Source organism: Osmerus eperlanus, chromosome 2 (assembly GCF_963692335.1).
Source record: "Osmerus eperlanus chromosome 2, fOsmEpe2.1, whole genome shotgun sequence".
NCBI lineage: Eukaryota > Metazoa > Chordata > Actinopteri > Osmeriformes > Osmeridae > Osmerus > Osmerus eperlanus.
The window spans coordinates 12,089,554-12,115,877 of NC_085019.1; the positions used below are offsets into that span (position 1 = coordinate 12,089,554).

The window sequence follows — 26,324 nt, forward strand, 5'->3', positions numbered from 1 at the left end:
TTCTACCCAACTGCAACCACTGTTTTTGTGTGGCGTGTATTCGCGCGTGGAGGAACGGCAAACCCCCTTCACAAAATTTGAAAGCGTGCCCAGTCTTTGCAGTGTCAACGTAACAATAAACATTTGGTCCCGTCAAAGGAGAGCAATTACAGAACGAACAGGAGACAACCAAAATTAAACCGAAAGGCCAGTACTTAGACTAGGCCTATCAAACAAACTCCGAACTAAATGGACCTTGCTAAAACGTACCTTATTTTACCCACAGCCTGTATTCGGGGCCAGGCCTTTATTTGTCCGTATCGACCACGCCCCCGGCTACTATTTGAAGCCTGGCCTCTAATTGAATCCCGGTCTTTATTTGATGATTAGGCTATTCACATTTTTTGGTGTTCCTTTTTCTTATTGTTGCAGTGGATATAACAATTATACATTGATATGTGGATATAATAGTTCAAACCTTTCAAAGTGCCAATACATGAATCTGTATAAGCCCGGCATGAGGTGTGTAGCCACACAGTGCTTGTTTAAAGCTGTCATAACCGGGTTCATAGGAAGATTAGATAGATACTTAGGAACTTCAGGAACTTCAAGCAAGGCGCAAAGTCTGCGTGGTTGACACACCTCTTAATTGCCCACTGTGCGTTCCATAGTAAACAGTAGACTGTTGCAGATGAAACGTATCGAGTTGACAAACAAAACCCAAATGCAGATAAATACACTGCACTCCTACACGCATGTCTTAGAAACAAGACTGTTCTACTCAACATATCGTTGCTGGAACTTTTAATTAGCGTAAAATTAATTAGTTATTTTCTGGTTGAAAGGTTGATAATCAGAAAATGTTCAGCAAAAAAGAATTACAGAATTTGTCATGTATCATGTTTTGTTTTCAATTTGCAAAGTCACATTTGTGCCTACTGAATGCAACCCTCTTCCATTTCTGTAACTTGGGACTACTAAAAAGCAATACCTGCATATTATTTGATAGATGAAGACATAAGACTATCGTGTACATACATTTTTTATTCTGTAGAAAAACAACATAAAAAAACAACAATGGTTTGTATTATTACCGGTTTGAACATGTTTTAAATAACTATTTGCCAAAACGATCCCAACTAAACTAACAAGTACCTAAACTATACAAGTGCATGAGAGAAGTCAAAGCAACTATCAGAACCTCCCTAGACATTTACTGATATGGACTGGGAAGAGAAATGTCAAGGTCCATTGTGGTAGTTGTCTTCTATTGAAGATCATAAAGAATTTTTAGTTTGTACATCCCAAATTCTATCCATGCCTTGGTATAATGACATCATTCATTTCATTCCATTTGATTACTGGTTCCATCCAATAACCTCATAGAACAAAGCCTTGAGCAGGCGTGACTCGTAGGTGACCGTGTTCTTGCCAATGTGCACGTGGTCCTCCTCCAAGGGCTGCTCGATCATCGCTGGCTCATTTTTACCATACACTGCAGAAGCAAAGAGAGTCAGGTATAGAGATGAGGAAAGCGAGAGAATGTGAGGGAAACACTTCATTCTCAAGAGGACGGTTGTGGAAATGGAAAAAGGCTTTGCCTTTGGTGAAAAGTCTATGTGTGTGTAAGCAAGGTCGTACCTTCGCAGTGCTCCAGGAACTGAATACCCTCCTGCACGACAGAGTCCCTCAGCATAATCATGTGCTTGGCCATGTTCTCCAACAGGGAGAGGAAACAGCGCTTGGCATAGAACCATGTGTCTGTACCCAGCTTGACACCCCAGAGTGAAGAACCAGTTAGCGAAGGGGAAGAAAGTGAAGTTCATGGACTGGGTTCTCAAACAGTCTGCTTGATCTTATTCACACAGTTTACCACTGAGAAATAATTCCCTTTCATAGACAATTCAATTGGTTTGAATGTGCTAACTCCAACCACCGGCTACCTTGGCTGAAAAACTAAATGCACCCTTGACAACGATGAGAACCAAGGGGGACCCAGGTGGCCTGGTGACAAACGTGTTAGTTGTGGGTTAACTTCCTGTAGTTTAAAATCCCAATATAAAATCCCACAATTGTGATTAACACACAAGTCCTGACACTATTTTTATACCCTCCCCCACAATCCAGTGCGTTTCTTCTGCACAGTGCTCTTTTAATTCCACAGCAGGTTTCTGAAATAATGGTTCAGACCATGAGTTATACTGACACCTCTGATAGTCAACTATAAACAAGATGTCCAACCTTCTTGTTGTAGGGCTCCAGGCTCTTGATCACGCGGGTGATGCCAAAGTCATAGTTTCCCTTGGCACAATACAAGGTCCTGGGAAATAAACGTGGATTTAAGATGGCAGGCCACGGCTGTAGTATGTTCTATTTGGGACTGCATAGTTGGGGGTGACTTACAAGGTGTAGGGGTAAGGATAACCAAAGTGTACACATATCAGAACTACTGTACCTATCTCAGCTATAGGTGGGGTTCCCAGTGTCTGCTGTGGTCGACTTTGAAATGAGGAGGCTTTGATGATGCTTCATCTTCGTCAAAACAGCCAACATGTCAAAGCACTTACCCGATCACAAGGTTGACTATGCAGAGGTGGAAGACCTTCTTGTCTGGGTCATCATAGGAGATCTGCTCCTCCTCTTTCTCGATCTTCCTCATCAGTTCTTCTGCCTGAGGTGATTGGGCAAATTTTTTTACAGTGTGTACATCTAACTCGCATGCCCCTGTCCTGGTTAGTGTTTACACAGCCCTCAAGCACTTAAGCAGAAATAAAAGTGCATGCATGTCAGCGGAGGCCAGGCCCGGGGTGGGTAATCGGGAGAATCGGGAGAGTTCCCGGTGGGCCGCTTCACTTTTGGGCCGGTGAGCCGCTTCACTTTTGGGCCGGTCGAGGATTTTTTTTTGTTGACATTTATCACGTTAGTCTATCTTCTCTTAAAGTAGGCTACACACGTTCCGCATTCTGACACCGCAGCATCTGCATGGGTTGTACCATGTGAGGGAGTTCTCCCCTCCCAAATAGAGTTGGTTGGGTCCATAGCCCGTCTTTTCCAAAAAGTTTTCTCAGATAGGCTACCGATAGCTGGGCCGGGAGGCCCTACCTTAACGATACGCGTCAGGGGGGATGGATGGGAGCAGGGCCGGAGTGATGGCATCACTAGACAAGGTTTTACCAATTGAAAAACGTCTATGTTTATTTTACATAAAGCTCAAAAAACTATTTTGCGCTCAAATAATGGCCAACATTTTTTGCTCGCGCGATGTGCGCGCTCGCATTAAGTGTGGAAGTCCCTTGCATCACATCAAACCAATACGTCCTAGGTCTAAGCCCCGAATGGGCTAAGCCCCGAATGTTTACAACGTCTCAAAAATTGTATCAATATAAAAAATATGATCCCTTTCTGTAATCATGATACCCCCCAGAAAAGTTCACTGCACCCCCAGTCAAAGCAGGCTGCATCCGGCACTGTTTGGTATACAAAAAAAAGTGGGCCGGTCTTGGGCCTGAAACTCCCGGGCTGAAAAGTGGCCCCACTCCGGCCCTGGCGGAGGCTGGTGACCCAAAAAAATTGAGGAGGACAAGAGAAAAAACAACCATGTTTGTAGCAATAACCCAACTAGCAACCTAATGCAAATGTACAATTTGCAGATGGCTGAGCGGTTAGGGAATCGGGCTATTAATTAGAAGGTTTCCAGTTTGATTCCAGGCAGTGCAAAAGTACCTTGTCCTTGGGCAAGGCACTTCACTTGGGGGAATGTCCCTGTACTTACTGTAATTCGCTCTGGATAATAGCGTCTGCTAAATGACTAAAATGTAAATGTAAAATTTACTATTTACCTAGGGTAACGTAATACATCTGAAGTGTATCCCCATCTTCCATAACTCTAAGTAGCAAATATAATATCATCATACTGAATAGAAAAAATGGGCCAGGTGAACGAGAGGGAAAGATGCATCTAATCACTGCCGGCATGGGAATGAAGTGAACAACACATTTTACCCTCATAACACCCTCTGTTTAAAAAAAGGAAAAACAAGATACAGATAATAACTTAATTAAATTCACCCATACACACCAGCCCATGAGCCCATATCAAGGTTCAAACTTGGGCCCTCTGACCTACAGTACGAACGCGACGACCACCTCTGTAAACATCACTTTCAGCCAGCTACGCCACCGAAAAGCTAGCTCTTTGAAGGAGAGGGTGTACGGTATTTATACTGAGGGGTAAGTTTAGAAAATTCAATTCAGTTAGACATGCACACAAACTAACGTTTACAGGTTGTAATGCTGATACAGCATGCACACACCCACAGAGGTGTACAGGTACTGTGCTACGTGTACACACACACACGTGACTTTTACAAATGTACCTCTTCATTCTGGCTGGTCATGATGTAGGATACACAAAGGTTTGCCAGGACCACAGCACTAACATTTAGGATCTGTAACAGAAAAGAGCAAGTCAATAAATTAGATTGAAGCAACAACATTCAACAGCTTACTGTGGAGGTGTGATAGATAATGACTGTAAACGGCACTCCAATTTGTGCAAAACGAAAACCTCTCATGCAAAAGACTTTGAAAGATCAGGGCTGCGTTTACAGATAACGATTGATCTTAGTTATTAAGTGTTCTCTACGAGCAAAATAACAATTGATCGTTATATTTTACATGAATTTCCCAAACATGCTCTTAACAAGAACGGACATACCTGTCTCTTAAGAAAAACTTAAGAAGCTTTCTGGATGCAGAAATGTTATTGTTCTGTCGCAATTTCAATACTTTTGTTAAATAAACTTTAACCAAAATAATTTATTATTCACGGTACACAAAAACGATTATTTACTGTTGGTACAGAAAACATTTGACATTTATCATAATTATTGGGTGTGCTTTGCCTTCGGCAAGGGCAAAACCTTTGTTCTCTCACTTATATATTATTTATTATTGTAGCATTCTCACTATTGTTTTCCTGTTTCTCCTTATTATTGTTGGAATGCTGCTTCAGCATTCCAAGTATTGTTCTTTGAATCTTTATTCAACTTATTTTTATTATTGTTGGAATGCTGCTTCAGCATTCCAAGTATTGTTCTTTGAATCTTTATTGTTGGAATGCTGCTTCAATGCTGCAATATTCATAATATTTTTAACATGGGTTTCCAATGGAGTTTTCTTTCAAATCCTCTCAAGCTTCTTTAAACTTCTTCAACTTCCAAATCCTTCTTCTTCCTCAATCTTTCAGCTAGAGCCACCATTTAAACTTTAAAATGTTGACAAAACCCTAAACTATTTTTAAATAATTCAGCTTTTTGATATCTATTCAACTTTTTTCAATATCACTGATTATGTTTCATGACTTTTTCAAACCGTACGTGAAACCCAAGAGTGCAGACTGAAACGCTTAGAGTGGAGGCCTGAGCTTCGGATGTCGTTGAAAAAATATTTCTAGTTTGCCAGCATTGCCACAATTTTCGCTCTTCATGCTTCATTTTTGGATCAATAGATAGCTAATTTTGTGCTGGTCGTAGACAGTTGTCTGTTGAATCCAACAGACGTACACATTTGTTCAGAGCCCCACGAAAGCGAGACAAAGTCCAACTCTCGCCCCATAGAGACCAATGCAAATCTGGTGACAAAATCGTCAGAGAAAGCAAAAAGAACAAGATTTTGAAACTGCCGGTAGAGTCGTATTTCTGACCGCACAGACATATAAAGGACATCTCTGGTTTCGGCAGAGTCTTGGGTCTCGGAAAATATCTAGGTTAACTTGTTTGAGGTGTGGATTCTAGCTACATTTCTGTTCTCTGCCCTCAGCGCGTTAGCAATCATAGCTGCACCATCACCGTGGCAACGACAGACACGCACCACTCAGTCTCTCACACAGGTGATTTGTATTAGCTGATTAGTGGAGTCACAAGACAGAGCTATTCAGTCAACTCGTCTCATTAAAAGACTAAGAGCACTATAATTTCAGCTACTAAAATGAATATACTACTTCTACTACTTCTACAGTTTAACAGTTCAGCTTTCAGCTTCTCCCGCATTGTAGGCTATTTAAGCTCTTAGCTTTGTTAGATGATGCAGTTCAGCTTCCACACTGCCTCTTGAAATTCTACTATTTCTTCGATTGCTTCACACCGAGGTGAAATCAGTTTCATATTCGAGATTCAACAGACATTCATATTCGTACCTCCGTTCAGGCTCCGTGTCATATTTAGGGACCGGGGTAAAAGAGTTGACAGTCCGAATGTTTCTTCAATATCTTTGTCAAAATCCAACATACAAACTTCAAACTTGTTGCACATTCTTCTACTACTGACTGACCAATTTGTACAACCTTTGGTTTGGTGATAATGTTGATTATTGATTAACCCATAGCCAATAAATCAATAAAAACACTAATATTTCAGTATTTCCTCAATATCTTTGTCAAAAATGAACATAGAAACTTCAGACCAGTTTCACATTATTCTACTCCTAGCTGACCAAGTTGTCCAAGCTTTAGTTTGGTGATAAAGTTGATTATTGATTAACCCATAGCCAACTTTATCACCAAACCAAAGCTTGGGCAACTTGGTCAGCTAGTAGTAGAAGAATGTGCAACAAGTTTGAAGTTTCTATGTTCATTTTTGACAAAGATATTGAGAAAATACTGAAATATTGGTGTTTTTATTGGCTATGGGTTAATCAATAATCAACTTTATCACCAAACCAACGGTTGGACAACTTGGTCTGCTAGGAGTAGAAGAATGTGAAACAGGTCTGAAGTTTCTGTGGTCATTTCTGACAAAGATATTGATGAAATATTGGAAAATGTGTGTTTTTCTTGATTTATTGGCTATAGGTTAATCAATAATTAACTTTATCACCAAACCAAAGCTTGGACAACTTGGTCTGCTAGTATTAGAAGAATGTGGAACAAGTTTGAAGTTTCTGTCGTCATTGTTGACAAAGATATTGAGGAAATACCTAAATATTGGTGTTTTTATTGATTTATTGGCTATGGATTAATCAATAATCAACTTGGTCACCAAACCAAAGCTTGGACAACTTGGTCTGCTAGTATTAGAAGAATGTGCAACAAGTTTGAAGTTTCTATGTTCATTTTTGACAAAGATATTGAGGAAACAGAAATATTGGTATTTTTATTGATTTATTGGCTATGGGTTAATCAGTAATCAACTTTATCACCAAACCAAAGCTTGGACAACTTGGTCAGCTAGTAGTAGAATAATGTGAAACAGGTCTGACGTTTCTGTGGTCATTAATGACAAAGATATTGAGGAAACACTGAAATATTGGTGTTTTTATTGATTTATTGGCTATAGGTTAATCAACAATCAACTTTATCACCAAACCAAAGCTTGGACAACTTGGTCTGCTAGTATCAGAAAAATGTGCAACAAGGTTGAAGTTTCTATGTTCATTTTTGACAAAGATATTGAGGAAACACTGAAATGTGTTTATTGATTTATTGGCTATGGGTTAATTAATAATCAACTTTATCACCAAAACAAAGCTTGGACCACTTGGCCTGCTAGTATTAGAAGAATGTGCAACAAGTTTAAAGTTTCTATGTTCATTTTGTACAAAGATATTGAGGAAATACAGAAATATTGGTGTTTTTATTGACTTATTGGCTATGGGTTAATCAATAATCAACTTGGTCACCAAACCAAAGCTTGGACAACTTGGTCTGCTAGTATTAGAAGAATGTGTAACAAGTTTGAAGTTTCTATGTTCATTTTTGACAAAGATATTGAGGAAACACTGATTTATTGGCTATGGGTTAATCAATAATCAACTTTATCACCAAACCAAAGCTTGGACAACTTGGTCAGCTAGTAGTTGAATAATGTGCAACAAGTTTGAAGTTTCTATGTTCATTTTTGACAAATATATTGAGAAAATACAGAAATATTGGTGTTGTTATTGATTTATTGGCTATGGGTTAATCAATAATCAACATTATCACCAAACCAAAGGTTGGACAAATTGGTCAGTCAGTAGTAGAAGAATGTGCAACAAGTTTGAAGTTTGTATGGTCGATTTTGACAAAGATATTGAAGAAACATTCTGACTGTCTACTCTTTTACCCCGGTCCCTAAATATTACGCGGAGCCTGAACGGAGGTACGAATATGAATGTCTGTTGAATCTCGAATATGAAACTGATTTCACCTCGGTTTGCTTCACAACGTTCAAACTTATTCTCCCGCATTGTATTTAAGCACTTAGCTTTGTTAGATGATGCAGTTTAGCTTCCACACTGCCTCTTTTGTGTGACTCACACATTTTTGAAATTCATTTCAGCTTTCAGCTTGCGGGTATTTTCTAATTCTGTAGCCTCTGTCAATAACTGTCTCTGGAGTGGGGGGTGGGGGCTTCATATCCAACAAATTACACCCCTGAACTTTTAAAACAGATCTAATGGCCTACTACAATTGTAAATATCCTATGGCTTCTTCTCCAATTGGGCCTCGATACACTGCCATCTAATATTTTCTGCCCATTCTGCACAGTTTTAAGGGACTTTCCACACCAGCACCCTTTGCCCAGTTCCCCTATTCTGCCCTACTACAAGTGTTTTCCAACACCAGTTACAATCAACCCTGGGCAGGGGCGGCGGCAGAGAATTTTTAATGCAGGTGTTGAGGGGGTGCTAGCAGTCACAGAGCCAGAGGGGTGGCCGGGGTGGCACTGGACCCCCGTGATATCGGACTGGCCCAGGTGCCACCCCAAAATGTAATACGCTATCCCTGGCAATTGGATGCTGATTGACATTAATTTATCTTGTTAAAAGAAGCGTTTCTTTTGACATCTGGCAGCGCATTTTTTCAATCAAGAATATTTCCACAGTTCACCAGTCAAATCACTACGCCAGCGTAGGGGTGTCACGATACCAAAAATTCAGTAGTCGGTGCCAATACCAGTAAAATAACACGATTCTCGATGCTGATTTCGATACCACGTAAAAAAAATCTTTTTTTAAGATTCCATGTACTTGAACTTCTTTATTAACCCGTAAAGGAGTAGCGTCGCACATATGTGATCGTTCGAATGCGGGTCTCACATATGCGATTTCGAACATTCCAACTGAATATTTTCCGATTGACAAAAACTATGCGACAAACGCTTTAGTATGGCTTCAAAATGTACAAATGAGAAGGCTAATTCAACCAATCCGTCCGACTCCGTCTGTCCGTAACGGAGTCTGAGAAGTATAATTCGGCATTAACAAGTAACACTAGCATGGTAGTAGAATTGCTACGAGTATTATGCTAGCTAATTTAGCCAGGAAGCTAACGAAAGCTAGCTAGCTACTGTACCGTTTCGGATAAAAATAAACGACTTGCGCTGTGTGGACCGTCGGAAATATTTAGAACTCGCACGTCTAAAATACTACGGTGCTTAAAAAAAATGGGCATCGTCGGTGTTTTGACATTTTAGAACCGGAAGGTATCGGTAGTATCGGTTCTCGTGACATCCCTACGCCAGCGTCTGATACAGCGCCAGCGACGGAAGACAAGAGCATCATATTACAGTTATCGTTTTAAGGTTTAGCATTGGGGTTGAGGCTTCCTGAACAAAATGTTATGAAAGTTGAGTTGCTGGGCCGCAGAGCCCTAGAAAAAGATGCATATTGGCAATTTGGTTCCATAACAGATTCAGATAAGAGAAATTTATCTGTTTTTGTTTAGCACTTAGCACTACCTTAGTAGCTAACAGCGCAGTTCCTACTGTGGTGTAGTTGATTGAATTTCGTTTTTTTAATTTTCATTTATATAGCACACTTTTAAAACAACAACAGTATCATTTAGCCATTTGAAATCTATTGCAATGACCTGACTAGGTCAGAAAGGAACAATCGTCCAGGCATAAGATGAGGTTCCAGAATTGACGTTTATTAACCACAGGGTACACAGGCTACTAGTAAGCCAAACAGCTGGTTGGCCCTAGCCCACGCCAAATGAAAGAAAGGTAGCCCACAAAACAATAGTGACCGTCTCTTGTGAAACCCAGACGTAACAGAAAGATCAGACGCTAAACCTGGTCTTAACTTTGAATGCGCCAACCCCCCTCCATGCCCCATCGCCAACCACCAGGATGCCCGACATCCGAACATTCCGAGCATTCCCGTGATTGGCACACAGCAGGTTGATTGGTATGTCGGACCCCGCGAACACTACTGGTAAACAACCAACTAACAGCCTAACATATAACACACGTCTTTCTGTGTGGGGGCCACACTATTTTTGTACTTTAACTGCTAAGATTCCTTGATGAGATGCCTTATCAATCTATTAACGTTACAAAAGATTAACACTGCAGTCAGATAGCTACCCTGTTTGCTATTGTATAATGCCTGTTTTAAATACGTATTTCAGAGTAGGGCTAGCCATGATCTAGTAACTTAAAGGCTGGTAGTTGATTGAAGATAATAATGGGGATATGTTTAAGATTGAGATTGGACTCAAATGTGGGTAATTGGATGTGTAGGCCATTAAAAGAAAGGGTGAGATAGCAGACTTCTTCAAAAAGCTAAGCAAACAGGATCAGGTGGAAATAGACCCCAGTCCTTGCACCACCCCAAGACCTCAGAGTATATATTCATGAAAACAGAGTGACCAAAGTCTCTCTAGTTTGTGAGTAGCCTACAGTACAGTGTGTAAGAAAGAAAAGAGTTGCAATTCAGATGTACAAACACAGTGTATTCATAGTAAATGTAGAATTTGAGTAAAGTAACCCTAGTGGACCATACTAGGCCACATTGAAGAACTCAGGCTTAAGTGAATTTGAATTTCTATTTCTCATCAGCAATCATATTAATAATTTACACTGCTTAGATGCCAGGCTAAGGTTACCATATATAAAAGTCTGGTTCCGATGTAAACACCAGGGGCCTCATGTATAAAAGATTGCACAGCTTACCAGAAGATGGCGTACGGCCAAAACTTGAAAAGTACCTACGCACAGAAATATGTATAAAACCATTTGTACGCCAGGTCCTGCGCTCCTTTCCTTTATAAATCACAATCAACGTGAGATTGACCGCACGTGAACGAGCCACTGACCCCGCCTTGCCTCCTCCCATAAATGAATATGCAGATTGACTATAAATGAGCTCCTGAGGTCATTTCTTTGTCTGAAACAGGAGCTAAAAACCAAGGAGTGAGCGAGGGGCTCGTGGGAATTTTCTTTACTCAAAGTTGTCCTGAGGGCAGAAACGTTTGTGATTGGTCTAATCTGACAACCAATCGCAAGAGAGAATTGCAGAGGCAATTTTCTGTTTTCAGGGCAGGGAGTCAACTGTCTCCTCTGGTCTCAGGGCAGGTTGTCTGAGGGCAGGTGAATCCCTCCTGGTCTCAGGGCAGGTTGTCTGAGGGCAGGTGAATCCCTCCTGGTCTCAGGGCAGGTTGTCTGAGGACAGGTGAATCTCTCCTGGTCTCAGGGCAGGGCAGGAACTTTTTGGAATTACTGAATCTCGTCCTTAACAGTCCATACTGCATTCTTAGTTTGACAAAAAGCATTTTTGTGTTTGTTCAGGGATGTTGGATTATACCCCTGTGGTATTTTCTAAGCAATGGGAATCCTAAGTGAAACAACTATAAATGTAGATATAACAGCAAAACAAGAAAGAAATTAACAATAATACATAAACAACAACATTTTTTGCAGAGAAGTAGGAAAAGTACTTGCCCAGACTATATTACAATATGAAAGATAAGGAAAAATGAAACTGTAATAAAGAATAAGGAGACAGTTTGCAGAGACAAGGTGTCTCCGTATGATTCCAATAGATTTGTTTATTTTTCTACTAACACAGTCAATATGTTTCCTCCAACTTAAAATGTCATCAATAATAATTCCGAAAAATATTGTAGATGACACTTGAGGCATCTCAAGAGATTGAATTTTAATTTTAGTTAAATCCTTTGAGTAAGATTTTTTATCGGAAAAGGGCCTTTTGACACATTGGACAAATCATTAATATAAATTAGAAATAATAATGGTCCAAGAATGGACCCCTGTGGAACCCCACATATTAGTCTAGCTTTGTTTGAATGACAACCTTTAACACAAACAAACTGTCTTCTGTTGGCGACATACCTTTTTAACAATTTGTATACAATGTCATGGAATCCATATTTATGAAGCTTTTCTAATAGAATGTTATGGTTTACTGTGTCGAAGGCTTTAGAAAGGTCTATGAAAATACTGCACATAAATTCATTATTGTTAAGTGCAGAAATAACCTTATCAACAAGGTAAAGTAAAGCCATATATGTTTAATGAAACCATACTTTTGCTTGTAAAGAATTGAATTAGACTATATGAAACATAATCCTTTTTTGTACGATTTTTTCTAGTATTTTTGAAAAACAAGGCAATATAGATATGGGTCTATACTTATTGAAACAACATGGGTTTTCAGCTTTCAACAAAGGAATAACTGTCAATTTTTTAATCTTCTGAAAACACCTGTTTTCAAAGACAAGGTGAAGATGTGAACAAGTGGCTGCAGTATTGACTGTTTCACCTATTTGACAAGAAATGCAAAAATGTTGCCATGGCCAGCCGAAGATGTTTTGAGATAATCAATTATATCACTTATTTCTTGAATATCTGGGGGTGTAAAGTTAGAAATAATGGGGACATTTGTTGGAATAAAATCCAGTGGATTGGCATGACAAGTTGGAATATTGTCAGCTAAATCCTGACCAACGTTCACAAAGAATTCATAACATTTTTGAGCGATATCAACCGGTTCGTCAAGAGAATTGTCACCATCCAAAAAGACTGAAGGAAACTCATTGGTAGTATTTTCTCTTTGCAGCACCTGATTTATTACTTTCCACATATTTTTTATATCATTTGAACACTTCAGAAATGTTTCACTGAAATATTTCTTTTTTGCAGATATAATGGTATGGGTATAATTCTTTCTACAGGATTTATATGCACCGTGAGTAAGAGGAGTAGGAGTTGAATGATATACAGATGTACAGTTTCTTTTTTTTTTTTTTCAGTAGCTTAAGTAAATGTATTGTGAACCAGGGCTTACTAACTTGACAGTTTTTCTTGGTGGAACTAGAAATTGTAAAACACTCATTGAAACTAAGGTTAATAACTTTCATAAACTTCTGATATGCCAAATCAGCGTTATTTGTCTTCCCATGAAATACTGTTAAGAATATCTTTAAATTTAGAAATATTGGATTTGCTCATAATTCTTTTCTGCATAATTTTCTTAGAATGTTTAGCTCTCTTAATCTTGATTACAGAGTAGTGAAAAATGGGAAAATGATCAGACAAGTCGGAATACAAGACTCCAGATTTGGGCCGAATCCCAATACTCTGTCTTCCCCCTACCCCTTAAGGCCGAATTATACTACTCCGACTCCGTTACGGACAGACGGATGGAGTCGGACGGACTCGTTGAATTTATAGCACTCCGAAGGCTGTGGGTGCTGAAAACAATTAACCGCCAGATGAGTAGGTGGCGCTGCACTGCGATGCTAGCTAGATTATCGAAAAGTCGGAGCAAATTTACAAATGAGCCGTTTCATCAATAAAATAAGCACATTTTCAGCAACTACACTGCCCATTTCTCGTCACATTTTAATCCAGATGCTGATTTACATGTACTGTTTAGCTGAAATATGAATTGTAAAATCTTACAGCAATGTCGGTCAAAGGATTCTGTTTGTCTTGTTGGTCACGGCAACCCCGCCCCCGCCCCTGACGCAAGCGGTTCTTAATACGGACCAATCACAGCCAAGGGGTATCCGTAAAATGACGGACGGACAGACGGATAGTCAGGAAAATCAGGAGGTGCACGTAGAGCTCTCCGAGGGGCTCGGAGAGGGCGTTCCACGTCGGAGAGGGCTTTCCCTGTGTCCGTGTCCGTGAAAACGGAGTAGTATAAATCGGCCTTTACCCCTAGCCCTTAGTTTTGCGCGTTCCCGTGAGAGTAAGTGGTGTCCCAATACTGTTTTTGATCGAGGGCTAGGGCTAAGACGAAGGGGTATACACCCCTTAAAACCAAGTGAGCTCGGGAGCTTATTTGAAACCAAGCAGTATGTGAATACTGCGCTACCTGCAACAAAGGCGGACAGATCATCCAGAGAGTCTCATACATGTAATATTTTCGGCTTAAATAATTGATAAAAAAATTATGACAGTGTTGTTTTGTGCTCAGTCCTGTACATATGTATTTGCAACAATGTTCTTAATTGAAACGTTTTTTTAAATCGCTAGTTTGCTACACTAACGTTACATTGCTGATTTGCACAACAGTCCCGCATTTCTCTGATTAGCCTTGAATGGACTCCATGCATGTCTACAGTTTTAATTAAACTCCATTAGCAGCGAATTTCAAAATAATTTTGTTTGATATCAGTGCATAACACTACTTGCTTTGGAGACATCGACGTAACCAAGTGGTGTCTCATTTCATAGGGCTATGTAGCCCTTACCCCTCAGTTTCGACACAAGGGCTAGGGGTAAACTAAGGGCTAGGGGTAAGGGGTAGGGGTAAGACAGAGTATTGGGATTCGGCCTTGCTTCCTTCACTCAGAGAATTGGTTAAGATGTTATCAATCAAAGTCACTGAATTTTCTGTAACTCGTGTTGCTGTATGAATAAGGGAAAAAGTAACTACAATAAAGAATATTAAGAAAATCTCCCGTAGGAGTATGTAGTCGATTTTTTAGAAGGTTTATATTAAAATCGCCTAAAATGTAACAAAGTTTATCCTCATTGTCTATCAAGTCAAGAGAACAGCCCAGACTGTCCCCCCACACACATCCCTTGTGGTGTGGGGGGTTTGAGTTGTCAGCACCTGCCTGGTCGTCGGTCGGCCAACGCTGGACCTGGTCGCGAGTCTCCCGGTCCTGTCCTACATCTATAAAGTTGAACAATGGATTTTGGTGTTTCAAAACCCATCAACACTGTATGACTATGTTTAGCCTGTGTTCTGCTCCTCTCTCTCACCAACCGTCTCTGGAGGAGGGGATCCCTCTCTGAATTGCTCCTCCCAAGGTTTCTTCCATTTTTTCTCCTGTTGAGGGTTTTTCTGGGAGTTTTTCCTTGTCTTCCCTGAGGGTTTAGGTTGGTTGAGGGGCAGTTCTATGGGCGTATGTGAAGCCCTCTGTGACATGCTTGCGTGTAAAAAGGGCTATACAAATAAATTTGATTTGTCATTGAAAACTTTAATGACAGAGTCAGGTGGGCGATAAATAGCACCAACAATAACATTCTTTCCACCAGAGAGCTCCAAAAAAACAGATTCCACCTCATCCCTCTCTGACTTCAAAGTGAGATAATCCCTCATTTTGAAATCATAGTCACTATGAATAAACAGAGATACTTCACCTCCAGGTCTATTACCTCTCACATGGTGAACTGAGTTGCATTTTGGTATTTTAAAGAAGTCTCTTGAGCCATGTTTCTGACAGGGCAATAACTGAAAAATTGTGCTTCAGTAAGTATAAATAATGAATTAATTTGTCATAATTGCTAGGCAGACTTCTTATATTCAGATGAAAAGTAGAGAATGTATTCCGTGGCAGAGAAACACATAAATCATTAAACTGAGTTGCATCCTAAAAACTACAGAGGTTAGATATATCAAGTGATGAAATTTTTTAAAATCTGGGTCAACATCAAAATTATAGGAGTCACTGGTAAAGGGATCAAAATGTGTAAAGGTCTGGCCCTCCAGATCAGATGTGTTGTAGACCATAGTGTATGTAAAGAATCATGTATACAGATACAACAAAATCTAAAAAAGAACTTAATACATTCCTATGTTGGAGACTAAGGAGCCGGACTCTGAACAATGCGTTGTTGATGTGGGTTTTGAGTAGGTGGATGGACAATAAGTTTATCGTATCTCAAATAATGTCACCTTTCTCTCTCGAGCTGCCTTCATTGCTGGGAGTACATATACCTTCAGCATGCACTGCTTCAAAAATGCACCCTCTGAAAACAACTTTGAAGCTCAGGCAATTTCTTCAGCCACAATAAAGCTAGCTTTCACTGCTGCGTCATTTTTAGCTGTAGCTTTTGTGAACATATTCTGCAGCGATTGCAGTCCGCCTTTTAATTCTTTGACAATCTGCTGTTTTTCTTGGAGACTAAATTTGGCATATTTATTTCCATGTTTGGTGTCAAAATGCCGACGGAGATTGTACTCTTTAACGACCGACATCGCTTCATAACACAAAATACAGTTTTTTCTCCTTGAAGCACAAATTTGAATTCGCTTTCCCATCTTTCTTGAAACTGCCTTCCATCTGCATCAACTTTTCTTTTCCTGGACATTTTGATATCAAAAGTAGATATTTATCAACTCCTTTTGCTGGGAAATTGCTGTTAAACACTGCTATCTAGAGGCGGGATGTCGTCACTTTGCCGTAACAATCGAAATGCATTGTGAGAGATGTAGTTTATGGTCAATGCACACTGTAAATACACCATTTAAGCTCCTGCATAAAATGATGTGGCGGGCCACATTTGGCCCGCGGGCCTTGAGTTTGACATGTGATCTACGCCATCGGTTTTCAAACGGGGGGGGGGGGGGGGTACGCAAACTCTCTTCAGGGGGTATGCGCAAAAAAATCCGTAAGGGCGCACAATGCATTGTATTTACTATAATTTGGCAATCTAATACATATTTAATCTCTCTGTTCTATAAACTTCAGATGAGTTGATGATTGTTTCAATTGCGTGCTGACGACCAATGTTCAGTGCACACATGTCAAATTTACATATTCAATTGGCCCTGTTTTTAAACAGAAGTCATATTTAAATATGTTACAAACAACTGGGCAGGCCGACTTGGTGAAAGTCTAATCCCTCCTCCGTGTTTGTACCAGCCAATTGTGAAGTCGGGTTTTTGCAATTTCCTGATTGTTTAATTTCAAAATACATGACCAATTAAAAGCCAAAGTTCTGCCTTGCAGACACATTTTTACGATTATTTTACAAGCCGCTATGCACTGTATGCCTGATGTGAAAGATGAAGAGTTGTGTACGTGGTGGACTATACTATTTCGAATGGGGTAGGCAGATTATAAAGTTTGAAAACCCCTACGCAAACATAGCAAGCAATCTTCCGCAATATATGCAAACATCGCAAGCAATCTTCCGCATCCTTGTAAAAGGTATTGGACAGATGGAGTAGAGCATCATTTTCGGGCTTTACCCTTTGGTTTTATAAGGTTCAACGTTTAGCCTACAAAGACTTAAATGTCTTTGTAGAATTTGGCATGAAAGAGTGTAGCCATGCAAGCAAAGATGCCAGGTTGGTTAGAATTGTGAAATGTTTATTGTAGGCCAACAGAATCGAGTATTCACCCGTGTAATAATTAATCTAGCTCAATAAAAATATTGAACTAAGTTTTCTTGTGATCCCATAAACGTACTGTTGAAAGCTACATATTAGCTCTTTTTCCGTGGCACACTGCAAAAGTTGGAAAAATTATACTCATGTGACACACCACCACATCCAAATCCGTCCGAGTGCAGTAGACTAGCCAACATTTTTTTTAAAGAAAAATGAATATATCGTCATTTACACCGTTACCATCCTTGCTTAAAAATTATATTGTGATATAAATGTTAGGCCATACTGCCCAGCCTCATTACAGCTTTTGTATTTCTTTAGAAGTAACTTAAGTATTAGATTATGGGTCAAGTCCTCATATAGCCTAGCATGATAACTAGAAACATTGACTGGGTTGGTTAAAGGCTACAGAGGTAGTGACCAATGGCAGGTTAATTGATCGTTCTCTCCCGAAATGGCTGCCGTCAACTCACGTTGTTGTAGTGTTTCTTGACGATGGGCTCGTAGAAGCCGATGGCCTCTTTATACTTGTTCTCCTGCATGAAGAGCACGTGGGCCACGTTAAGATTCCATGTGTCGTGCTCGTTGCAGAACTCCACCGATTTACGGAAGATCTTCTCCACCACGTGGTAGTTCTCCCTGTTCCAGTAGATCTTGGCCTGAGCCATGAGGACTGGGATATACCTGCAGATGTGCACATTAACACAAACATTTGCTCAATGTACCGTGAATCAGAAAGAAGAGTAGGCAAAACAAGTCAGCCATGCTAATGTAACATTAGTATGTGTACGCTAACACAAGTTTTAGTTTGCAACAAACTAACAGCTTCGTTTTTCTACTCACTTCTCCAATATCTCGTCATAGTCTTGCAGAACCTTTTTTAAGGCTTCATCGTCACGAGCTAGCCGGGCTTCCTGCACCTTAGAATATTTTTTTAAATAACAATCAGGGCCGGATGAAACCTAATGCTTTTTTAAACATAGCCCGAAATGTTTCATCTTTGATGTTTCCATGTGTGTACTACCGTATTTCTTCGAATATACGCAGCGGCATTTATTACACAATGATAATTTTGGGTGCAGCGTTTATTCGAGGGTGGCATTTAATTAGTAAGAGATTTAGAGAATTGCAGCTGCGGTGCGGCCATAGACAAACAAAGAATAGACAAGGAGGTCAAACACAAAGCATAGTATAAAATGAAGCCGCGCGTGTCTACATTGTGTAGAAATCTGAAGCAGCATGCCGAAACGTTCTTACACTTTAGCTTTCAAACAGAAAGCTGTGCAGAAAGCACTCACCAGCAGCAACAGATCTGTGGCACGCGAACTTGGGGTTGATGAAAGGCGAATTCGCCAGTGGTGACATTAGCTACCTCGCTATATTGTAGGCTACAATTGTCGAAATTACATTATAATAATGTATAATTTGTTTTCAACCAATGTCATAATTTTGAATTATATAATTGCATTCAGAATAATTAACCCTTGTGCTGCCTTCGGGTCACATGACCCAAAGGTTCATAACGAACCATCGTTGTGTTTACCCAATTTTACCCAATACAAAAACAAATAAAAATAAGGTCTTAGACAGCCATACGGTTAAAAGAAAATGCTTCACTTTGTTTTTGTATGCGGTAAAGTTGTCGCAATACGAAGGTGGGTCACAACTCTTACCAAATAAAGTCACTTAACCCTTGTGTTACCTAGAACCCGAAGATAACACAAGGGTTAAGTGACTTTATTTTGAAGGCCTTTTGGAACGCTTGTAAGTGAGAGAGTCGACAAGCTAACAGCAAGCGAAGCACGGACAATTTAATGCTCCGATAAAAGTTTATGGTTGTTATCGGATGTTAGCGATCTAAGGAAACTATTATTATTATTATTAACTAAACTCTATTCCCTTGTGTACAGCATGCAGCCAACGAGGTATGTTGTTTTGTGTCTGTATTTTACATTGGTGAACGTTATTTATATGCTGCGCATGTCATTGTATGTTCATATTAAGCTAATGTGGTATTTATTTACTTGTTATACTGTGGGTTTAGTTTCACGGTGGATTTGGAGAAGAAGCTTCAAAGCTGTAGCAAGAAAGCCATTTGTGTCTGCCAGTGCTTCGAGGGAATTATAAAACACTTGTGATTTACTTGTGTGATAAATACTGTGTTTTAATTTAACCAATTAGATAAGCGTTTTCAGATTTTTTTGGTGCGGCGTTTAATCGAGGGCAACGTTTATTTGAGGGCGGCGTTTAATCGAAGAAATACGGTATTTGTCTAAAATCACTGCTAATGGGAATCCAAACACAAAAAGTCACTTTGAACTTGTCTACAGTTACAGGAGGCAAATGCTCCCAAAACACATACTGGAAAAAACTTTTTTTATTTTTTTGAAATGCATGCTCAGAACACATTTGGCATCCCCATCCTCCATAGTAAAATCTTATGAGACTTCAAATACGCCAAGAAGTTTTCTTACCATAGAACATAGTATGCTTGAGTAGGAGCTATTGAGAACAAATCTTCATTGCGAACACTGCCATCATGCACACAGCAAGATTCTTATTGGTGACTTAAAAATTCATTTTGGAGCTAAGGTATCCCTTATAATAATGAGTGTGTCTAGCCAGAAAAAGATGGAAAAATTTAACCTGTTTTCCGAGCTTGCGCAATTGTTCTGTGAGCTTGGCGTTCATCTCGTCAAACTTCCTAAAGGCCTGTATTGGTTAAACACAAGAGAAGCACATGTGATTCTTAAATGGAGAATGATTCTCAAGTATAATCAAATTGAATGGCTTTAAATTTCTTGACAGAAAATACACAGTTCTTGTCGGATAAAACTAGCCCCAAATTGCCTATGAATGAATGGCATTGGGACGAAAAAAACATAAACATAAACTTGTGTGTCTGTTTTAGTGTGTCATGTGTGTGTGTGTGTATTACCTCTTCTGGGGCTGTCTGGCAGGTCAACATGGCGTCTAAAAACTCATACAAATACTGAAATGACAAACAATACACCATATGAACCATCTATTAACACAGACTTTCTTGCTCCATCCAATACCACTAAGAAGTGAAGGGTGAAAAATTAAGAATTGTTTGAGGAAAACTAAGGTTAGATATTAAAAAAGGAAGAATGATCAAATACAAGATAGGTGTACTTCATACCGGTGAGAGGAACTTGTAGGTGAGGTGAGGGTTTTCGGCCAGCACATCGGCAGCTAAGTCAAAGTACTAATAGAGGGAGGGATGAAGAAAGAACAGGGGGGTAAGAGAGAAATAGGCACAGGGAGAACACAGAGAACCCAACAGAGACAGTAATACAATTTTAACTAGAGAGGGTACAATTTCTGGGAAAATTGGGTGCTTGCTTGCGTCGGTTGCACAGGGGTCCGTTTTTGAATGACATTTTTACAACTGATATTTCTGTATATTTTATATAAAAATGCATACTTATTATTTATAAAGATTACATAGATAAAAAAAAAAAAAAATGTGATGCTCATTTACAACTGAAAATACGAGTGAAGTGTCGAATGAAACGGATATCTTCTCATTTCCCCTGCAAGAGGCAGCCTCATCGTTGAATCAAAACGAATACATTTGGCCGGTGTACAAATTGACCTAATCTCTATGACTTAAACGTCCTTTTAAGTTTTTACCTTCTCGTGATATTTTCAGGCATTTAGCCTACTCATTGCATTCATTCATTAATAAGCAACACCCTTTGAAGATTATTCTACGACGTTACCGGCAGTAGAAGATGGAATCGCGATTCAAACAGTACCATCTGCTAACTGAAAATATGCCCCCCCAAAACGTAAATAAGCTTGACATTTATTTAGTGGAAAATCGTTCATTCATAAAAAGCTCACTGGTAGCGATCATTGTCAGTAACAACGCAAAATGCGATATAGCCCTGTGTGAAGCTGCCCCGGTAAATTGTACTACAGTACAGTACTAGACTACTGCTGTGTTCGTCTTGGTAGCGATTGCGTTGGTTGGATTGGATTTAACATTCCGTTGTACGGTTTAGGCTGAAATGAATTATTTTCATGAACAGATTGACAAAGTTCAGGCTGTGGCAATGATGTTCAGGTTAGTAGTTAGACTTTTGATTTAAGTAAGGGGAGTGCCGAACATGTTCTGTCGCCGTTTGACTTCCTAAACAGCTGTGTAGATGTTTTTGTAGTGTCTCGCGTAGGCTACAGCATTGCAGTGAGCTACACTGGTTTGCCACAGGTAATGATAATTTCACCCACAAATCGTTTACTTGTAATCTAATGTCATAATAAATCCTACAACGAAAATGTATTTGTGAGGAATGTTTATTTCAACGATTGACAACAGATGCATCATAGTATGTGTTGCCCGGGCAACAGAGGCTAATGTCATGATCCTAATACTTCAGTGAAATAGTAGACTACTGTTTCTGAAAGTAGATGTACTTCCTTAATAATATCAGCTTATATTGTACATTACACATCACAATTGTGTGTCATATCACAAAGTAAAATTTGTAAATAGTTATCACCCTGGCCTCTTTGCTTGTGGTGTTTCTGCAGCTGCCTTGCAGTAAAGCAGTTATCTTAGCTATCTCCCAGAAGTTAACAAGCTGCTAAACTAATGTTGTGCTAGAGGTAGTCACGCGAGTTTTCGTGACGTTAGTGACGTAAGTAGCGTCATTGACTGTGGCTAGCAAGTTAGCCACTGTTAGCTTCACTTTTCGCCACAAAAACTTAATTTCTACTTAAACCGTGCAACGGAACGTAAATACAAATACAAGCAACTCAATCGCTACCAAGACAAAACTTTTGACATCGACGTTGTCTATGTAGTCCAAATATTGACGAAGACTTAGGGTTGTGAAGAGAAACAATAATAATAATAATATATATGTGAGAGAACAAAGGTTGTGCCCTTCCCGAAGGCAAAGCACACCCAATTAAAACTCACACTGGTGCCAAAAGCACAAGGCCACTCCGCCAGTGATCCTTTAAACTCCAATGCCACAGGGAGAGGGCAAAGCCCACTGCAAATCTCTAGCTCACAGCATGGGCTCTCGTAACAACTTGGTAAAACAGCATGCAGCAATACTATGTGGGACACCCCACTATCTCAATAATGGTGGATTCCAACATGACAATGCAAGCCACTTCAAACATCTGTAAAGGTCATGGAAATACAATCTGGGTCACGATCATACACAATCAACACAACGTGTTCACGTTAGAGAAGGTGGAGTCGGAGGCTGATGGAGGATCAGATTCGATTTCCCTGGGGGAGGTCACTGAGGTAGTCAAACAACTCCACAGTGGCAAAGCCCCGAGAATTGATGAGATCTGACCAGAAATGCTGAAAGCTTTGGATGTGGAGGGGGTGTCGTGGATGACAAGTAGGGTTGGGTATCGTTTGGATTTTTACGATTTCGATGCCGAACCGGTACTTTTAAAACGATTACGATTCTTGAAAAAGTGAAATGACATCAAAGAAAGGCTCTTTTATATATTTTTTTTTTATTGAAAATTATTTAATTGAACAATATATTAACTTTTTAAAGTAGCCTACTTAAATATATAATAAGTATTCAAACTTTATCAGTTCTTATGCAGAAAAATGACCATATTTGCTTTCTCTTGCAAGATACAACACCTCTCCTGACTTTTGACATGTACTGCACAGGAGCAAACTCTCTCAGGTGGTGTCAAAGAGGCCTGTACACACACGTATGAGTTTGAAAGGGCAGACAAATTGGGGAGGTTGTCCCGGGACCAGGGACTGATGTCCGCAAGCTGTCGAACACGGTGCATCCCTCTGCTTTAAGAAGTATCCCGTGTGTCGCCGCATGTTTCAATACATTTGACGTGCTTCCCCCTTTGCACGTAATCGTTTTGAAACATTTGTTGCATTTTGTGATGTCCGAATCCTTGGCTGTGAAATACTCGACCACCTCGCTTTAGGCATTTTAAATGCATTAAAAGTTAGCTAGCTAATGATAGACCAGTGTAATATGTTTACTAGCGATCACATGCAGTGAATGGTTAATATGCTTTTACGTCCGTTTTGGTGAGCCCAGAGGGAAAATATGGCATTTTAAAAGTAGCCTACATTTAAGGTAGCTAGCTAATGGTAGACTACAGAGAAAGTGTGATATTTTTACGTCCGTTTTGGAGCGACAGAGGGAAAATATTTCAGTCGACACATTAAGTGGAACCGAAATGAGGAACCGAAATTTGAGTTCTAATCTGGTCCGATTCCTACCAGTTGCGTAGGAACCGGGTTTCGGTACCCAACCCTAATGACATGCCTCTTCAACATCGCATGGAAGTCTGGGACAGCGCCTAAGGAGTGGCAGAATGGGGTGATGGTTCCCCATTTTAAAAAGGGCGACCAGAGAGTGTGTGCCAACTAAAGGGGTATCACACTTCTCAGCCTCCCTGGTAAAGTTTACTGTAAGGTGCTGGAGAGGAGGGTTCGGACGATTGTCGAACATCGGATTGAAGAGGAACAATGCAGGTTCCGCTCTGGTCGTGGAACGACGGACCAGATCTTCACTCTCGCAAGGATCCTGGATGGGGCCTGGGAGTATGCCCATCTGGTCTACATGTGTTTTGTGGATTGGAAGGAGTATAACCGGGTCCGCCGGGAGATATTGTGGGAGGTGCTGCGGGAGTACGGGGTGAGGGGGGCCCTTCTTAAGGCAATCCAATCCCTGTACACCCAAAGCAAGAGCTGTGTTGTCTCGGCACAAAGTCAAATTCGTTCCATGTGGGGGTTGGTCTGCGCCAGGGCTGTGCTTTGTCACCAATCCTGTTTGTGATATTCATAGACAGGATATCGAGGCGTAGTCAGGGTGGGGAAGGGTTGCGGTTCGGTGGGCTGGGGATTTCATCAATGCTTTTTGCAGATGATCTGGTCTTCCTGTCATCATCCGTCTGTGACCGCTGGCACTAACTGGATCGTTTCGCAGTCGAGTGTGAGGCGGATGGGATGAGGATCAGCACCTCTAAATCTGAGGCCATGGTTTTCAGCAGGAAACCGATGGAGTGCTTACTCCGGGTAGGGAATGAGTGTTTACCCCAAGTGAAGGGGTTCAAGTACCTCAGGGTCTTGTTCGCGAGTGAGGGGGAAATGGAGTGTGAGGTTGGCCGGAGAATCGGGGCAGAATTGCATTCGCTCTATCGCACCGTTGTCACGAAAAGAGAGCAAAGCCGGAAGCCAAAGCACTTGATCTACCGGTCAATTTTCGTTCCTACCCTCACCTATGGTCATGAAAGTTGGGTCATGACCGAAAGAACGAGGTCGCGAGTACAAGCGGCTGAAATAGGTTTCCTCGGGAGGGCGGGCATCGTCCTTAGAGATAGGGTGAGGAGTTCAGTCATCTGTGAGGAGCTCGGAGTAGAGCCGCTGCTCCTTTGCGTCGGAAGGAGCCAGTTGAGGTGGATTGGGCACCTGGTAAGGATGCCCCCTGGGCGCCTCCCTAGGGAGGTGGATGGAGGTGTGTCCATCCATCGTCAACCGCAGATAAGCGGTTGACGATGGATAGACGGATGAATGGACGTTAGAGAAGTACACAGAGCAACAGTTAAAGTCCCATTAGAGTATGGCTACCTCATATCGGCAGTAGAGCAGCAGCAGGTTTCCAAAGGTGACAGGGGGAAAAGGGATTTGCTGCAGCAGGAAGGCCAGCTTCTCAAAGCCCTCTGACGGCTTCTTATCCATGTTCATCAGAGCCTGGTTGTGCAGGGTCACCGGGTCCAGCTCCTGTCCATACACACAGACATGTTCTATCTAACACACACTATATACAGAATACTTATACATGCTTGCATGCGTGTAGCACTGGCGTATCGAAGGGGTGGCAGAGAATTACTTGCCACGTAGTAGGATAGCATCTTGCTGTATTAAAAAACACACACCTAAGGCTGAGGAGGATAGAGAAATGGGCGAGGTCGCGCACACACACACACGGTACCTCGTCTGATCTGGGGGGCATGTCCGTCAATGCTTCTTGCGCGCCGTCATCTGGAGAGATTTCAATATCAGGACAAAGTCAGAGTCACGTTCAAAGTCAGACCGTGTTATTTGGTCAATCATAGTCTGTATATACTTTGCTTTATACAGCAGTGTTTCCCGCACAGACTAATTCTTGGCGGTGCATCACAGAATCAACACCGGCCGCCACGTATTGCGTTTCGTTATAATTTTTAACATTTTGTTATGCTATTTAAAACATGCAGCGTATTCGTTCAGCTGCATTTCCTTTCTCTGCTCTCCCTGTCTCTCGGTCACTCATGCGTCTCTCTCACGCACACACACACAGTCACAACGTCAGCACACGTTAGCAAAGACACATAGATCCGCCATTCTCGACTGACAGCGATATCAGCGAGCCCTCAGCATTAGTACCATAGCTAAAAGTCTAGGAAAGTTGAGGTTACTTTTCGCTAGGTACAGATGAACATGTCTTTATCTGCTAGACAAGTGGGTTCCTCTTCGTTCTTTTGGTGAGCAATCTCACATGCCCTTCTTACCGGCGTCATGGAGCCGACCAGCTAAATAGTTATTTAGCACTAGCGTTGCTACCTGCATATACCTACAGCTGGCAGCTCCATTTTTCTCTTAGATTCAGACCTAGCCCCGGTAAATTGTAAAGCTAGCTAACTAGAGAGCGTATAGTGTCTTGCTGAGTGAACACTGGGACCGCCATATTGACTGCGAGTAATCAAGGCTGTTATTTATATTGTGTTTAGCTAAAACTTGTCTCACGGGTAGAGCTTAGGGGCAGCAGTTAGATAACTAGTATATACTGGTCAAAGAGTAGCTAGCCAGTGAGTCAGTTTCGGTTTCAGGGTACTCGAGCCGCCTTTTGTTTGACAGTAATTGGGGGCGTTGTATCTGGGCATTAGCATATTTAAGGCGCCTAGCACTGCAGAGGCAGCCTCGTCTGGCAGACTCGGCGCACGAAGACTCGGTCGAACAAAGACAGGGA

At 40.8% G+C, this 26,324-nt stretch overlaps 1 protein-coding gene across 2 annotated transcripts in view; it reads right to left on the minus strand.

Moving 5' to 3' along the window:
* Nucleotides 1-1,003: 1,003 nt before the first annotated feature.
* Nucleotides 1,004-26,324, minus strand: part of ift70 (intraflagellar transport 70) — a 71,936-nt gene continuing 46,615 nt past the window's right edge. Inside the window, exons 8-19 of one of the 2 annotated variants that reach the window (XM_062452596.1) lie at nucleotides 25,308-25,357; nucleotides 24,944-25,096; nucleotides 20,501-20,566; nucleotides 20,276-20,329; nucleotides 19,984-20,049; nucleotides 18,181-18,257; nucleotides 17,811-18,021; nucleotides 4,356-4,427; nucleotides 2,547-2,650; nucleotides 2,221-2,299; nucleotides 1,621-1,750; nucleotides 1,004-1,474 (exon numbers count right to left, since the gene is read on the minus strand). In XM_062452596.1, the coding sequence (XP_062308580.1) occupies nucleotides 1,338-1,474; nucleotides 1,621-1,750; nucleotides 2,221-2,299; nucleotides 2,547-2,650; nucleotides 4,356-4,427; nucleotides 17,811-18,021; nucleotides 18,181-18,257; nucleotides 19,984-20,049; nucleotides 20,276-20,329; nucleotides 20,501-20,566; nucleotides 24,944-25,096; nucleotides 25,308-25,357 (1,199 nt within the window). In that variant the 3' untranslated portion in view covers nucleotides 1,004-1,337. The remainder of the gene's footprint in view (nucleotides 1,475-1,620; nucleotides 1,751-2,220; nucleotides 2,300-2,546; nucleotides 2,651-4,355; nucleotides 4,428-17,810; nucleotides 18,022-18,180; nucleotides 18,258-19,983; nucleotides 20,050-20,275; nucleotides 20,330-20,500; nucleotides 20,567-24,943; nucleotides 25,097-25,307; nucleotides 25,358-26,324) is intronic. The other variant, XM_062452606.1, reaches the window with a different exon arrangement.